We start from the raw sequence: 16,608 nt of genomic DNA, 5'->3' as shown, positions 1-16,608 counted from the left end.
AGTTCTTTGGCACTGCCTTTCTTTGGGATTGGAATGAAAACTGCCCTTTTCCAGTCCTGTGGCCACTGCTGAGTTTTTCAGATTTGCTGGCATATTGAGTGCAGCACTTTCACAGCATCATCTTTTAGGATTTGGAATAGCTCAACTGGAATTCCATCACCTCCACTAGCTTTGTTCGCAGTGATGCTTCCTAAGGCCCACTTGACTTCACATTCCAGGATGCCTGGCTCTAGGTAAGTGATACACCATCATGGTTATCTGTCTACCTAATATTTACATATCTGGGAATGTTCTATAGCATTCCAAAATGCTGTTCTTGATTTCAACAGCCAGTTTCAGGTTCATGTCCCTTTGCATTTCCTCAGTATTTTGTTTAGAACTTTCTTACAGGGCTTTTTTTCCCTCTGTATTTTATGATTATTTGTATACCTATCTTATCTTTCCTATTAAAGTATAAATAAACTTGAGGTCAGAGATCTTAACTCATTTTGTATATCCTGCAGTAATTAACTGGGTCCTATACTGCAAGCACCCAAATTTTGGGTTAAGATAAATAATTATGATCTTGTCTGTCTCTTCATTTCCACCAATGATAGGGGGAGTGGCTGGAAAAACCAAAGACAAAAATGAAGAGGTACCAACCGTTAATCTCAGAAGTCTGCTTATCTGTGTATCTCTAAGCCACACAATGTTTATGCAAAAATTTGTGCCTCTCAAAATCTTCATACAATCATATGAGGTCATTAAGAAAAACAGGATCATGGACTATCCTTGAGAGGAGTTATCAGAGTCTTTAGAGAAAAAGGATAAAATTTCCAAGGCTTTCTTTTGTTTTCTTCTAATTTGGTTATACACACATTTGCACAATCTCAAAGGCAGAACTGAACTCAGAAGGGCCGTGATGGAAGGGCTGGGGAACATCTGGCAAGCTCAGAGTATGTACATACACTGGAACACTGGTGAGCAAATACCCTCCAGCAAAGTAGGCAGCAAGCACAAAAGGAATCTGAATTTGTGAAAAAACTTTGGATCACCAGTACTTCTTACCAGGGCAAGCTAGAAAATGCCAACACATAACCATATTCATAAACTGACATGCTGCTGTTACTGCTGCTGCTGCTGCTAAGTTGCTTCAGTCGTGTCCGACTCTATGTGACCCCACAGAGCAGCCCACTAGGCTCTCCTGTCCCTGGGATTCTCCAGGCAAGAACACTGGAGTGGGTTGCCATTTCCTTCTCCAATACATGGAAGTGAAGTGATAGTGAAGTCACTCAGTCGTGTCCGACTCTTAGCGACCCCATGAACTACAGCCCACCAGGCTCCTCCGTCTATGGGATTCTCCAGGCAAGAGTACTGGAGTGGGGTGCCATTCTTACCCCTAAAAGGACTGTAGGTAAGGGCCTGGGGAAAAAATAATTGAGGAAATCTAGGCCAGGAAGGAATATATAAAAGGCGAGATCCTCTTTTGAAGCAGAAGACAAATACAATTAAATGCAGTGAAAGACAGCAGGACAAAGTCAAAGGATAAAGGAAGAAAAACAAATACACAAAGGTCACAATGATCTCAAACACACGAAGACAGAATGGAATGTGTACATCAATGCCATCAAAAACAGAAGCTGCCGTAATGTCCTAAAGCAAAGGATGTGGGTCCAAGAGAAGATGCCTTGTTGGACTTCACGGCAGTTTTAAACAGTGTAGAATTGCAAAACAGAACTGAGACAGGGCTCTACCTTGGAACCACCCAGAGAAGGGAGACTGCAGAGTTAATCTAATCAGGCTGTGATAAGAGACCGTTTGATCAGCTTGCTGGTGCACAGCCAGCAAAAGAGGCACCGACGTCTTTGAAATCTTTCAGATTGATAGAAACGACCTTTGTACAGTTTTGAACAGTCTTCAAATAGAAATGTTAGAATAAAGTATTCTGATTAAACATAGCAGAATAACACATCTCCCTATCCCCTCAGTTCTATTCAGTTCAGTCGCTCAGTCGTGTCCGACTCTTTGCGACCCCATGAATCGCAGCACGCCAGGCCTCCCTGTCCATCACCAGCTCCCAGAGTTCACTCAGACTCATGTCCATTGAGTCAGTGATGCCGTCCAGCCATCTCATCCTCTGTCGTCCCCTTCTCCTCCTGCCCCCAACCCCTTCCAGCATCAGAGTCTTTTGCAATGAGTCAGCCCTTCGCATGAGGTGGCCAAAGTACTGGAGTTTCAGCTTCAGCATCATTCCCTCCAAAGAAATCCCAGGGCTGATCTCCTTCAGAATGGACTGGTTGGATCTCCTTGCAGTCCAAAGGACTCTCAAGAGTCTTCTCCAACACCACAGTTCAAAAGCATCAGTTCTTCGGCGCTCAGCCTTCTTCACAGTCCAACTCTCACATCCATACATGACCACTGGAAAAACCATAGCCTTGACTAGACGGACCTTTGTTGGCAAAGGAATGTCTCTGCTTTTGAATATGCTATCTAGGTTGGTCATAACTTTCCTTCCAAGGAGTAAGCGTCTTTTAATTTCATGGCTGCAGTCACCATCTGTAGTGATTTTGGAGCCCAAAAAAATAAAGTCTGACACTGTTTCCACTGTTTCCCCATCTATTTCCCATGAAGTGATGGGACCGGATGCCATGATCTTCGTTTTCTGAACGTTGAGGTTTAAGCCAACTTTTTCACTCTCCTCTTTCACTTTCATCAAGAGGCTTTTTAGTTCCTCTTCACTTTCTGCCGTAAGGGTGGTGTCATCTGCATATCTGAGGTTATTGAGATTTCTCCCGGCAATCTTGATTCCAGCTTGTGTTTCTTCCAGTCCAGAGTTTCTCATGATGTACTCTGCATATAAGTTAAAAAAGCAGGGTGACAATACATAACCTTGACGTACTCCTTTTACTATTTGGAACCAGTCTGTTGTTCCATATCCAATTCTAACTGTTGCTTCCTGACCTGCATACAGATTTCTCAAGAGGCAGGTCAGGTGGTCTGGTATTCCCATCTCTTTCAGAATTTTCCACAGTTTATTGTGATCCACACAGTCAAAGGCTTTGGCATAGTCAATAAAGCAGAAATAGATGTTTTTCTGGAACTCTCTTGCTTTTTCCATGATCCAGCGGATGTTGGCAATTTGATCTCTGGTTCCTCTGCCTTTTCTAAAACCAGCTTGAACATCAGGAAGTTCACGGTTCATGTAGTGGTGAAGCCTGGCTTGGAGAATTTTGAGCATTACTTCACTAGCATGTGAGATGAGTGCAATTGTGCGGTAGTTTGAGCATTCTTTGGCATTGCCTTTCTTTGGGATTGGAATGAAAACTGCCCTTTTCCAGTCCTGTGGCCACTGCTGAGTTTTCCAAATTTGCTGGCATATTGAGTGCAGCACTTTCACAGCATCATCTTTCAGGATTTCAAAGAGCTCAACTGGAATTCCATCACCTCCACTAGCTTTGTTCGCAGTGATGCTTTCTAAGGCTCACTGGACTTCACATTCTACTCTTTCCCAAAACACCACTAGAAAGATAATGAAGGCCTCTAGCAGGATAAGGGAACAATCAGTTCAGGAAGAGAGATGGCATCAAGAGTTGTCTCTAGAAATAACAATAAAATGATGGATTAACTGTTTAAAAAAAAAAAAGGAAATGTAATCCTAGTAAACCAAGTGATTTCGCTGTGAATAATATTTATATTATTTGATATTTGATTATTTATATAATCAAAATAAGGCAAGCACTGAATGCTGATTTAGCAATAACAAAAGTAATACACTGAAAATGCAGTGCACAATGAGTATGAGATGGGAGATGAGAAGCAAGGATAAAGGGAAAAGGAGTGTGTGGTATCCAGGGGGTTGGGGAGGAATGAATAAGAAGAAAAAATTCTAATTTTTTATAGTAGGAAATGAATAAATAATGTCTCATGTTGGGGGAAAAAAAAGTCAAGATGTACTGGTAAAATGTTACACAGAAATAGATAAACACCAGAAGAAACGGTTAAAACAGTTGAAAGACGTGGTCTCTGGGGAAGAAGAGGATACTGCTTATTTTTGTTGTTGTTACAAACCTCACAGTAGTATTTGATTATTTAAAACAGATTCATTAATTTCATTTTAAAAGTAAAAAAATGAAGAGGAATGCTAAATCTCCAATGAAAATCAATATGCTCTGTACAATCTCTTGAGATTTAGCAGACCTAAACGAAACGATCTACTGAAGGTGGAGACAAGTTGCCAGGACCAGTAATTCTCCAATCCGGAGAGTAGTCTGCTTCTTTCACTACCTGACACTTTCATCTTCACAGATGTTTATGTGCTCAGTCACTCAGTCATGTCCGACTCTGCAACGCCATGGACTGTAGCCCACCAGGCTCCTCTGTCCGTGGGATTTCCCAGGCAAGAATACTGCAGTGGATTGCCACTGCCTTCTCCAAGGGGATCTTCCTGACCCGGGGATAGAACCCACTTCTCCTACACTGGCAGGTGGATTCTTTACCACTGCGCCACCTGGGAAGCTGACAGATGTTTATGCAAGGAAATATTTCTAAATTCTAAATATTCCTTCTGTTTAGTTCCATCTACTATGTGCCAGATACTCATGCCACAAACTGGGGATATAAAGAATTAAAAATAAAAATAAAAGAAAATGTTCCTGATTTTAAAGACCTTACGAGTCCTATGTGGGAAAAATACACATGAACAAATCATAATCTATTGGGTAGTCAGAGAGAGATTCTTAAAAATGCAACTCAAGAAAAAAAAAAAAAATGCAACTCAGATCATGGGAGTGTGGACTGTTTGTGATAGAGCTGGTCAAGGAAGCTGTCTTAGTGATAGTCCTAGTTGAGCAAACCACTAGCAGACAAAGAGAGCAAGCCAGGGGATCTCAGGCTGTCTTGTCCAATGCTAGTTGGTTGTCTCAACAGTACTTGGAACACAGAAAGCACTTAGTAAACACATGCTGACCTGAGGTTCTGTCAGCAAACCCATATCGAAATATTATAAACTCTTTTCTATTAAAACCACTTGGAAATAATCAGCTACTTGTATCCAAAGTATGTTCAAGATTAGACTACAGGATCAGAATGGGATGCTATCTCACTACGCAGAACCTTTCATTTTCCTCTAACTCCAAGAACAGCCAACAGTGACTAATTTACAGAGGAGTGAGAGCATATGTGGTCTGAAAATTCAATTCTTTGGGCCATGCCAAAAGACAGCTAATTTCTGGCCTCTTCTCTCTGCGAAGCTGCTAACTAAGGCATGTGGGAAGCTTTATATCCAGACTCTCGTAGCTTCCAGTGACTGAAAGATGTTCTATGGGTTACTCCTTTTGAAGAGCATATGGCTCAGAATAAGTAGATATAGGACTTTCCTGGTGGTCCAATGGTTAAGAACCTACCTGCCACTGCAGGGGACATGGACTGAATCCCTGGAATGGAAGATTTCACATGCTGTTGGGCAGCTGAGTCCATGAGCCACAACTATTGAAGCCCAGGCACCCTAGAGTCCAGAAGGTGCAGCAAGAGAAACCGTAACAACGAGAAAAACCCGCACACCACAACCAGAGAGCAGCCCCTGCTCTCTGCAACCTGAGAAAAGCCCCTGCAGCAACCAAGACCCGGCACAGCCAAAAATAAATAATTTTTAAAAAGAACAAGGAGATATGTACCTGCCACATCCTCATTTCTCCTTTGTCTCTCACAGGGAGAGCATCCTGAGGCCCTGGATATGGATTTAATCTTTATCAAGATATGAATTTCACACAGCCTGGCCCTTAAATGTCAGATAAAATTTGGGTTTGGTGTAAAGAAACAACAATCAGTTCCAATGCTGGCGGGTTTAAGTGACTTTCAAGGGTAGTTTTGACACATCAGATTTTTGTCATACAGTAAGTTTAAAATCTAGCCCCTGTGGTGATAGTGAATTCAGCTATGTTTATCACCCCAACTGTCCTTACTCAATGTCCACTAAGTATTTTCTTCAACCTTGTGTTCTCGTCCCTATTTCCCCATTTTTCCCGTTAGACTGTTTTTTTTTTTTTTTTCTGAAGTCCTATTTTAAAGATTTATGTAACATTTGAAAAAAAAATCTAAAATATACATAAATATGCACCCCAAGATAACTCCAGATCAATTCTGTACAGAAAATCACTCACTAAATTTTTAGATAAGCATGTGCACCTAATTGTTCTAGTAGCACAATGCTGCAGGCAGTATTAATTTTTTCTTTCAAGAGAGATTAGTGGAGAATGTTACTTTTATACACTATACTCAAGGAGCCACCCTCAATGGAGCACCTCACAACTGGAAAACAATGAAATCCAACAAGATGACAGTGTTTGAAAGAGATTCAATCCCTCTAGAAGTAAGAAGTAGCAAACTCCTACTAAAAGTGTTAAACTGACTTTCATTTCATTTAATTCTATTCAGTAAGCTTAAAATCTGGGCTTCCCAGAGGCTCAGTGGTAAAGCATCTACATGCAATGCAGGAGACTCAGGTTCGATCCCTGACTCGGGAAGATCTCCTGGGGTAGCAAATGGCTACCCACTCTAGTATTCTTGCCGGGAGAATCCCATGGACAGAGAAGCATGGTAGGCTACAGTGCATAGAGTTGTAGAGAGTTGGACATAACTGAGAACGCATGCATGCATGCAGGCATAAAATCTTCATTAAATCCAACGTCATTAAAAAAAAACAACAACTAAATACCTCCTTCAAAATCTACAAAGATAAAGGAGGTAAAAATGTCGAAGGGTAATCTTTTCTTTTGCTACAGAACCTGTATAATATAACCAGCCCTACAAACAATCCATTTCTGGGAAAGATTAATAGGTTTAAGAACAAAGGTGGGAAAAGTGATAAACGCTAATTGAGAGAACTTTTTACCACTAAGAAACTCTGATTAAAATATGTAACTATTGCAAGATGAACTTCAGGAAGAAGGAAATTGAACTGAGAGGAAAGAGTCATATACGCAAAGGAATAGTGAACAAAGAAACAGATATTAACTACTATTAACTACACAGAACAATAATAACTAATAATTGAGGGGTATATAGACAAGCAGGTACTAAAAATGCATTTGTTCTTAAAGTCCTCATGTTGTTTGGGAGGAGAATTAAAGTTCTAATTGTGACTTGATTTTGAACAGGCATGTTCTCCGACCACAGTCAAATGGAGAAACACTCACCTTTGTAAAGAAAACTGAAAACCTAAGCATCTGACTCAGGAAACTTAGAAAAGGAGTGTAAGGAAGAAAAAACATACAGAAGCTGAAAATGATAAATGAGAAAATAAAGACACAGTAAAAAGATCAACAAAATTAAAAGCTTGTTCTTTGAAATGACAAACCTCTGGGAAGACTAATCAAGAGAAAAAATAGAAGAGATAAAGAGTTATACACAAACAAAGCAAAGGCTTTAAAAATAAAGAGAATACTGTCATTAACAATAAATTTGAAAACTTATACAAAACAAACTCCTAGAAAAATTAAACTTATAAAAACTAACTCATGAAGAAGCAGAAAATGTAACTTGGTAACAGGCAAGAGATGGGGAATGAAGAGACTGCTGAGATGACTTTTAAGCCTAGTTGTTGGGCTTACGAATGGGAGTTCTATTCACTCAGAAGTGGAAACCAGAAGTCTGGGAGACGCTGTATAATGTATTAATAATTTTGTGTGAATGTACACATGTAGGGAGGGGAAGGTGCTGCTGGTACAGGTGGTGTGAGCATAAGTCATACGTAACATTTAATGGATATGTTTGGATAGGTTGAAATGAAGGTTCCTTTAAGATATATAAACGGAGTTGTTAAATATGCAGCTGGATCTATGATCAGGAGTTCAGGAGAGATCTGAGTTGAAGATACATATTTAAGAGTTATCTATAAATGATAATTAAAGCCACAGGGATGGCTGAAAAGCTCTAGAGAGACAGAGCACTGTTTCTCCATACCAGCAACTGCAGCATCATCTGGGAACCCAACACAAATGCAAAGTCTCAAACCTCAGCCTGGACCAGCTGAATCAGAAACACTGAGAACGACAGGGTCCTGCAATCTGTATATACAAGTTCTCCAGTGATCCCAATGCAGGCTAAAATTTGCGAACCACTGCTGTAGAGTGAGATGTCAAGAGGGCTTGAGGCTTTGCCTTGAGAATTCCAAGATTTAACAGAAGAGGAGGAGCCTGCAAAGAGATGACTAGGAGCAACAAGAAGAGGGGAGTGAGAAAATGCGGAGAGTATTTCTAAAGAAGTGTTTCAAGAGATAGACTGGCAAGGGACTGGGACAGGCTGAGAAGTGAACAGGTGCTGAGAAAACAGGGATAATAAGCAGAGACAGTTCTCAGCAGTCTCATCATAAAGGAGAGATAGGGTAAAGGTGGGAGTGGTAGACTAAGCAATTTTTTTAAAGAGAAGAGTAATGAGCATACTGATCTGCTGGGATAAGAATCTGGCTCAGAGGGAGAGGGTGCCTGCACAGGAGCATCAGGGGAGCTGACAGCAGCAGCACGCCAAGGGGGCAATGCAGCTGTCCGCCTCAGTGGGAGCAGATTTTTACTACTTACAGCATTTAGAATTGCTATCCATGGTGATAAGAAAAGGCAGACCAACTTTTTGTTGGCTTTATTACCACTTTTCAAATTTCTACAGATACTGCACCCCTCACTGCCTGCACCAGAGTGGCTCACTCCCACTGGCCTCTGCTTGGTGTCACTGGGTGATAGGATAAGGTTTCTGAAAAGGGAGGAGGGGGTGGGAGCCTGAGCACTGGTGGAAGGACTGCCCTTGGCTAGGATGGAGAGGCCACCTTTTCAACCAGAAGGCAGGAGGTCATAAACATGATGGGCACTAATATGGTGAGTTTGAAGTTCTGATAGCAGGAAGCTGAAAGAGCTGCCATCAAATGACTTCTATTTCCCCCATGAGATCTCGTGCACAACCATCCCTACTGTGAGATGCCATGTCACACTCCCTTGGCCTGCTTTAATTAAACGTCTGATTCGTCAAATCCACGCTCACTAAGCAACCTTCTATATGTGATCAAGCTCCCCATGTAGGCCTGCCCGCGGGGCAAGAATGTGCTGACCACACAGACTAGAGTGTGTCTCAGTGGTTTCTCATAATAAATTGATAAACTGGTTTTTGAATATGATTTAGTTTCTATATAACCTGATTACAGAGAGCAGACGGAGCATGGTCCTTTTTATAGTTACATTCCTTACTGAGTTATTTTCTCAGGATCTGATTGCTTTTGCACACAGTGACTACAGTAAATCTCTGGGCCTACAGAGGCATGGGCCAGATCCATAATTAAGCAGCCAATCAGAGGACTCCCCTTCTGTGACATGCCTTGCTCAGCAAAAGCTGGTGTTTCATTAGCTGTCGCTGGCCTGATTTCTACCTCTTTCTACATCCATCTGTTCATTAAGATACTTTAAACTGGCTATCTAGGCATTGACCTACTAGTTTTTACAGGGAGGAATTTCCAAAAATAGTGCAGGAAATAAAACAAGGACTTTGGTGAAATCTATTGGTATACCACCATTATTCATTTATTTATTCCATTATTCATTCAACAAATATTTACAAACTATATACCTTGTGCAAGGCTTAACATTAGAACCATGGGGGCTCCAAAGTCCTCAAGGGATTTATAATCCAGAAATAAAAGCAATGATTATTAGTTTCACAAATAAAACAGTCGTGTGGAAATGGACTCTGACTGCAGAGGGGAAATGAGAAATAAAGAAAAAATTCCTCATAGTAAAAGTGATTAAAGTAGAAACAGGCCATCAGAGGAAATCCTGGATGCTGAGTAACTTCAAAAATATGATGACTTAGAAACAGACAGCCTTGCCTAGAGGCAAAGGTTCCAGCAACCCATCTGGAAATAAGCACAAAAGTGACTCAGGACTTTCTGATATATAAAGAACATGCCAGTCTTTCTGCACAAGTCAGGCTGCAAAAAGGTTTATTTAGGGTTCTTATCCCCAAATCCCCAGGTACTGCAGTCTTTGGTTTGTTCTGCAATACTGAATCTGTCCCTCCTTCTTATCTTTGCCTCCCTTGCTTCCGCCCATCACAGTTCATACTCGAGCATCAGATGCAGTCTTTCTATGACCTAGAATCTTCTGCCACTGAATCATGTCAGTGGCACACAGACACAGTGACCACCACCCAAGCTCTGTATGAAGGATTTGATGACCTTGGGTATTTTTAAAGTGCCTACCACACAGCAGATGCTCAATTAAGATTCATTTCCTCCTTTCTTTCCTTTTTTTTTTCCTTCCCTTCCCTGGTGAGGAAGAGAGGGAAAAAACAGGAGCCAACAAAAAAGACAGATCTCCAGTAAGATAGCATTCATTAGTGTGAAAATACTGAGAAGGTTTAAAACCACTTCTCATTACCTACCTTGTGTCTGCGGGATGTAAGGAGACAGGAGTTTTGACCTTTTCTTTTCATATCCCTTCTGTGTGATGTCCCCTAAAATAGCAAGAACAGAAATAGGTTACTTATTATTCTTACTCTGTGGTTGTTCACTGTAAAAATAAAATTAATTACAGAGTGTTACAGAATTACCACATAGAGAGTAGGGGAAAAAATGTATGGTTCTTTGCCAAGGATTTTGCTATGTGTGATTTCCCACAGGCTTGGAGCTGACTTCTTATGGAAAACTGCAGGGCTGGTCCCTCCCTACACCAATCTAGCGGCACAACATGCTACATTCCATGTCAGAGATCCCCAAGTTCCTAGGCACCCCCCGTTTCCATGGCATTTAAGATATACTAAAATGGAATGTGCCAAGGCTAGCAGACAAACGATCTTCTTTCTCTCCAAGGTTTCACTCTGACCAAATGAATGCAGTTGACTTGGGAGGTATTCAATTACACAGCTATACAGAACCGCATAAAATCACAAGTCTAGTTAAGGGGAGAAATCAAGGTTCAGGCACCGGGATGGGATTTCTGAAAAGGCCCTTCTGCACCCTAGGACCTGTGCTGGAACCCAGAGCTGGAATTCCCACATCTCTCCACTTGCTTCACTGGTTTGTATTTTTGAATATGTGTATGTCTTTTTCACAAGGTTAAATGGAAAAGTATATGTGAAGCACAGAAAAAAGTACATACATGATAAATGCAGTAAGGATAAAACTGATTAACAGAGGACAAACTACGGCGCTGAAGACTTCAAGAAACCTGCTTTGTCCTAAAGAAAGGGTAGAAAATGGATGGGCAGGGAGCAGGGTTAAAAGGACCAGGAAATCAGCAGGAGAACAGAGGGACATTCAAGGGACAGTAATTCAAAGCTGGAGGAATAAATATATCCGGTGAATAAATATATGTGATGGTGGGGGAGGAAGCCCATACTGATGGATACAGAGATTTGAACTCATGGGTGATGAACGTCAGATATGTCGGTCTCAGCATTTGACTGATGGAGCAGGTGGGGGAGATGAAGCAGGGCTCACTGAACAGCTTAAACAGAGGAGTAACACTCGCAGATCATAGAGTGCAGCAAGTTCACTTTTTCTGAGGAATGTGGAACCAAGGGTAAAAGCCAGAGAGAGAAGTGCTTGCCCTGCTGCTACTATAGTGATCTGGGCAAGATACTAGTAGCTTAAATCAAAGATAGAGGTAGAAGGGAGGAAAAGAAGTGACTGGATTAAGAGAGACACTAGGGAGGAAAACTGAGTAGCATTTGATGACTGATTCAGTGTAGGATGGAGGTTTCTGGCTTGAGCAACCAGGCAGATGGTCATGACATTCTCTGACAGAGATATACCCCAAGAACTGGGTTGAAGAAGATAAGCGTTGAGCTCATTAGGAAAAGTCTATCAGACACACAAGAGAAAATGTCCAATCAACAGTTGGCTATATGAATCTAGAACTTTGGAAAGAGAGACAGATTTGGAACTATAAGGATATAGATGAAAAATAATACAATCTCTGGAGAAATGTGATTTCCATCAAAATTCAGATTCATCAACTGCACTTCTAGGAATTTATCCAATGATAAAATTCACAGAGGTGTACAAAAATCAACATAAGAATATTCCCTGAGTTATTCTTTGAATGGAAACACTGGAAGGACTCTAGACACTTATGTTATAGACCATCTGTGTCAGTGGCTTTCAAATCGGAATGGCTCTACCCTCGAGGGGACAACTGACAATGATTAAACACGGGTTCAATCCTGGTCCAGGAAGACTCCACAAGGCTTGGAGCAACTAAGCCCATGTACCACAACTACTGAGTCCGTGGGCCTAGAATCCACGCTCTGCAACAGAGCACCACAATGGGAAGCCTGACCACCACAACTAGAGAAAGCCTACGTGCAGCCATAGAGACCCAGTACAGTCAATAAACAAACAAACACATTTTGGAAAGAAAAAAAGAGCCTGTTCAGCTTCTTTAAAAAAAAATAATAATGAATGGTTCTGTAGGTATATATTTGTTAATATGATAAAATGGTCACATTATATAACAGAAAAAAAGGAACTATACTAAACAGTTTATGCAGCATATTCAATTTTGGGACTAAAAATATTTTTATACATACAGGTATACACACAAAAAGAAAATCTAAATTTTAAATGCCAAAATGTTAACAATGGTTAGCTAATACTTGTAAGATTATTACAAGTTTCAGCTTTTTGTCAGTTTTGCTTGCCTTTTATAATTTTTCTACAATGAGCATCCATTATTTCAAGAAACGATAAAGATTTTTAAACTGCAATCATGACTACTTACTAGACTGTACAAATTTAATCACAATGGCCCTTCATCTCTGCTTTCCTAGTGAAATTAGAGAAACCCACAGTGCATTTTTGTGAATAAAAACCAAGAGTTTAGGTCATCTCTAACAATACACAAAACTAGCAGGGATGTGGGAGCCTACCAAGGAAACCTTCCTAAGAAGCAGGAAATCATGTCTTTCATTGAAAAAGAAACAAGGATTCTCCTGTCCTGTTCCACACTCTCAAGCTCTCCAATCGCCACTACACACACACACACTCTCTCTCTCTCTCTCTCTCTCTCTTACTCACTCACTCACTCACTGATTCACACACGCACTCCCTTAAGGGCACAAAGACCTCTTCTGCTGCCTCAGAACACATCTGATAAAGTAAAAAGCCTTTAAAAGCTTTCTTCAGTGCTTTGACTGCCAACCATTCACTGTCAGTAACTGACAGACTTGGTATCTTGGACATTAATCAACTACCAACCATCTTGAGTTGTGAAAAAAGTCAATCAAGAGAGTCTAATTCAGCCATGCCAATTAGCTCCATTTGTTCCATAAACAAGAAAAGACACTGAAGAGCCCTGGGAGAAGACACACTGCAGAGAGAAGTGAGGACTCCGGTGATAGCACTCACAAATGCCCCCTTCCTCTTCTCTGGGTACAAGACCTGCTCAAAAGTCACACTTGCCACCATTTGTTAGCCACTTCCTCCTGGTGCCCCCTTCAGCTCTGCACACACTTCCGTGATAGCACTAAGCACATCACTGGTACCTTGTTTACACATCTGTGTTCCTATGAGACGGTGCACTTGAGGGCAGGGACTGTGTCTTGTTCATCTCTACAGCCTGCCCACAGCCTGGCACAATAGACACTTGTTGAATGAGTGACTGAATGAACTGGTAAAATGAAAGCACCCAGGGAATAATAAATCAGAGACACACGTGCTTGGGTGGAAACTGGGAGTGGGAGAAAAAGAGGTCTTTACATTTAGGAGGAGCTGAAATGCCCAGGGAGAGAAATTTAGTGAACCAAAAAGTTTACTGAAACCTGACAGCTAGACCTTAAAGCTGGCCAGAGAAGCAAGAGAGGAATAAATAATACATAAATCACTGGGCACTGAAGCAGAAGGAACTCTACCAGAAAGTGATGTATCCCATAGCCAGAGAGCAAGACCAGACAGAAGGAATTCAGTTATCCCACATAACTGAATTTGTTATCCGCACTGCTGTCATTGCCTCCTCCAGTCTGTGCTCTTATCACTCTCACCACCTGCTGCTAAGCACTTCTGGTGCACTGAAGCAACGCTTGCTAAACATTTCCAGTTTTTAAGAATCACCCAAGGAACATGTAAAAATACAAATTCCCAGGCCCTTCCCTTGAAGATTCTGATTCACTAAGTCTGGATTAAGACCCAGATACCTGCTTTTCTAACAAGTGCCTTCTAAGAGTCTTAAAGATCAGGAAGTTTGCCAATGGCTGCACTGAAGAACTCTGGAGCGTGCTGGGCGGTTCCACTGACAATGTGAGGAGAAGGCTGTCTGGGCAACATGGCCTCGAGGGAGAGCATGGAGCCCGGGGAGCTCACAGACACTAAGTCACATCACAGGCATTCTTACAACAGATTTTTGGCCATCTGGCATACGGAGCAAAAAGGAGTGCCATAACTATACCTGTATAAAATTTACATTACAATGGCACAAAGCTAAGTTAAACCTGTTGTTCAAGTTTTCCGAGTACTGAACAAATATAGGGAGGATTAGCCTTCCCCTCCTACTAGGGTAACATATTAGTATTTCTCCACCAACATGAACGCTCAGAAGAGCAGCCACTTCCTGGGGTCTAGAGGCATGAAGGCACCAAGCCTGATGAGACGGTGACCCGAGACTGTCTGGATGCTTCAGCACCACCACAGTCTTGAGACAACACTAGACGTATGGAAAGATGGGTGTCAGGGGTTGGAGAGAAAGGAAATAATATGTTCCCAACTTCTCTGTTGCCACCTGGGATCAATGCAAGTGGCTTGGCATGGGCAGCCCACAATTCTTCTCCAAGCAGACCGACAGAGGGCCTGAAAGGAGGCGGGTGTGCGCCTGCCAGCCAATCCAGCCTCTTCAAGGTCAGTGGTGATAGGAGGAATCGTCCCACAAGTCAGTTAGCTGTTCGAGGGGAGCGTATGTTTACACTGGTGGGGCGGCACCACGCTGTGGTTCCGAACCTACGAGCTAGACACAGCTGCACCTGCAGCACAGCCTCACCACTTCCTGGCTATCTGACTCTAGACAAGTTTCACTTAACCTCTTGATGAGTCTTGATTTCCATGTCTGCAAAGTGGGGAAGAATAGTATCTACTTTGCAAAGTTTTTATCTGTGATTAAAAGTACTCAATATGGGCTCTCGGTAACTGACAATCCCAACAGCCACAAACATTTACTGAAGGCCTACCCTACTGGCTAGGTAGGGTCTGGGGGAGGAACTGTGTTCAAAGAGGAGACAAAGCAGACAGGCATCACTAATTCTCCACAGCACGAAGTGGGCTGTGGAAGAAGGAAGGATTGTGTTCTCTGCTTGGGGAGGGAAAGGAATGTTGACAGAGCAGTGGCATGTGGTTTGGGTCTGGGCTTTCTAATAGCAGAACTAGGACCTGAACTCGTAAGGATGCAATCACTTAGCGGTTCACTGGTTTTCCTCCGCTGTGTGGGTATGGCCATGTTTGGCGGTTCCCTTATGATTCTCATCTCCCAGACAGAGCAGAGCAATGCTAAGTAGTTCTCACAGATGACCTTGGGCAGCACCCTGAGCAATTAGGTGCTAAATAAACACAGGGTCTGAGAAATTCTGGAGGGCCACCAAGTCAGATGTATATAGGGTGTTGTTGGACAGACAGCAAGAATTACAGCTCCAGCCATAATTTCTTTCTGCTCCAAAGGAAATAAAAAGGGATGTGCCATGCAGCCCAGCCTCAAAGTCACACCTAGTCTGTCAGAGGGGGTAACAACTGGGGGATCTGGAAGATGTTGTAAAAAAAATATTTTTGAGCACTGAATGGATGATACAGAGTGTCAAGCAAGATGAATAAAACAGTATCCATGTCTTCAAGAAGTTCCAGGTCTAGGGACTTCCCTGGTGGTCCAGTGGCTAAGACTCCACATTCCCAATGCAGGGGGGCAGGTTTAATCCCTGGTCAGGGAACTAGACCCCACATGCCGCAACTAAAGATCAAAGATTTCATGTGCTGCAACCAAGATCCCACACAGCCAAATAAATAAATATTAAAGAAAAAAAGAAAAAGGAAGTTCCAGGTCTAAACAAATAATTACAATAAAAGTGACAGGGAAGACACTAGAGATTAAGTACAAAGTTCTACGTGAGTATGAAGGAAATAATGGTGATAGAAGATAATTATAATATTCAATAAGAATAAGTACATAGGAGAAGGCAATGGCATCCCACTCCAGTACTCTTGCCTGGAAAATCCCATGGACGGAGGAGCCTGGAAGGCTGTAGTCCATGGGGTCGCTGAGGGTCGGACACAACTGAGCGACTTCACTTTCACTTTCGTGCATTGGAGAAGGAAACGGCAACCCACTCCAGTGTTCTTGCCTGGAGAATCCCAGGGACGGCGGGGCCTGGTGGGCTGCTGTCTATGGGGTCACACAGAGTCGGACACGACTGAAGTGACTTAGCAGCAGCAGCAGCAGCAACAACACTCATCAAGGGCTTACTATGTATCAGACTCTGTTAGAAGAGGCTCAGGCAGTTTTATCAGCTGCTATTACCATCATTCCCTATGTTATAGGTGAAGATACTGAGACCCAGCAAGTTTAAGCAACTTGCGCACAACCATACCTAGTAAGTGCTAGGATCAGGAACTCAACTCAG

At 42.1% G+C, this 16,608-nt stretch overlaps 1 protein-coding gene across 1 annotated transcript in view; it reads right to left on the bottom strand.

Moving 5' to 3' along the window:
• DIP2B (DIP2 disco-interacting protein 2 homolog B (Drosophila)) overlaps positions 1-16,608 on the bottom strand; it is a 232,157-nt gene that overhangs the window by 110,978 nt on the left and 104,571 nt on the right. The window contains 1 exon segment of the mRNA XM_010857815.1: positions 10,399-10,470. Within this exon segment, the coding sequence (XP_010856117.1) occupies positions 10,399-10,470 (72 nt within the window).

The sequence above is a fragment of the Bison bison genome, unplaced genomic scaffold (assembly GCF_000754665.1).
Source record: "Bison bison bison isolate TAMUID 2011002044 unplaced genomic scaffold, Bison_UMD1.0 scf7180017864383, whole genome shotgun sequence".
NCBI classification, from domain to species: Eukaryota; Metazoa; Chordata; class Mammalia; order Artiodactyla; family Bovidae; genus Bison; species Bison bison.
Note: the sequence above shows the minus strand (reverse complement) of the source record. Positions and strands in the feature narration are given on the sequence as shown.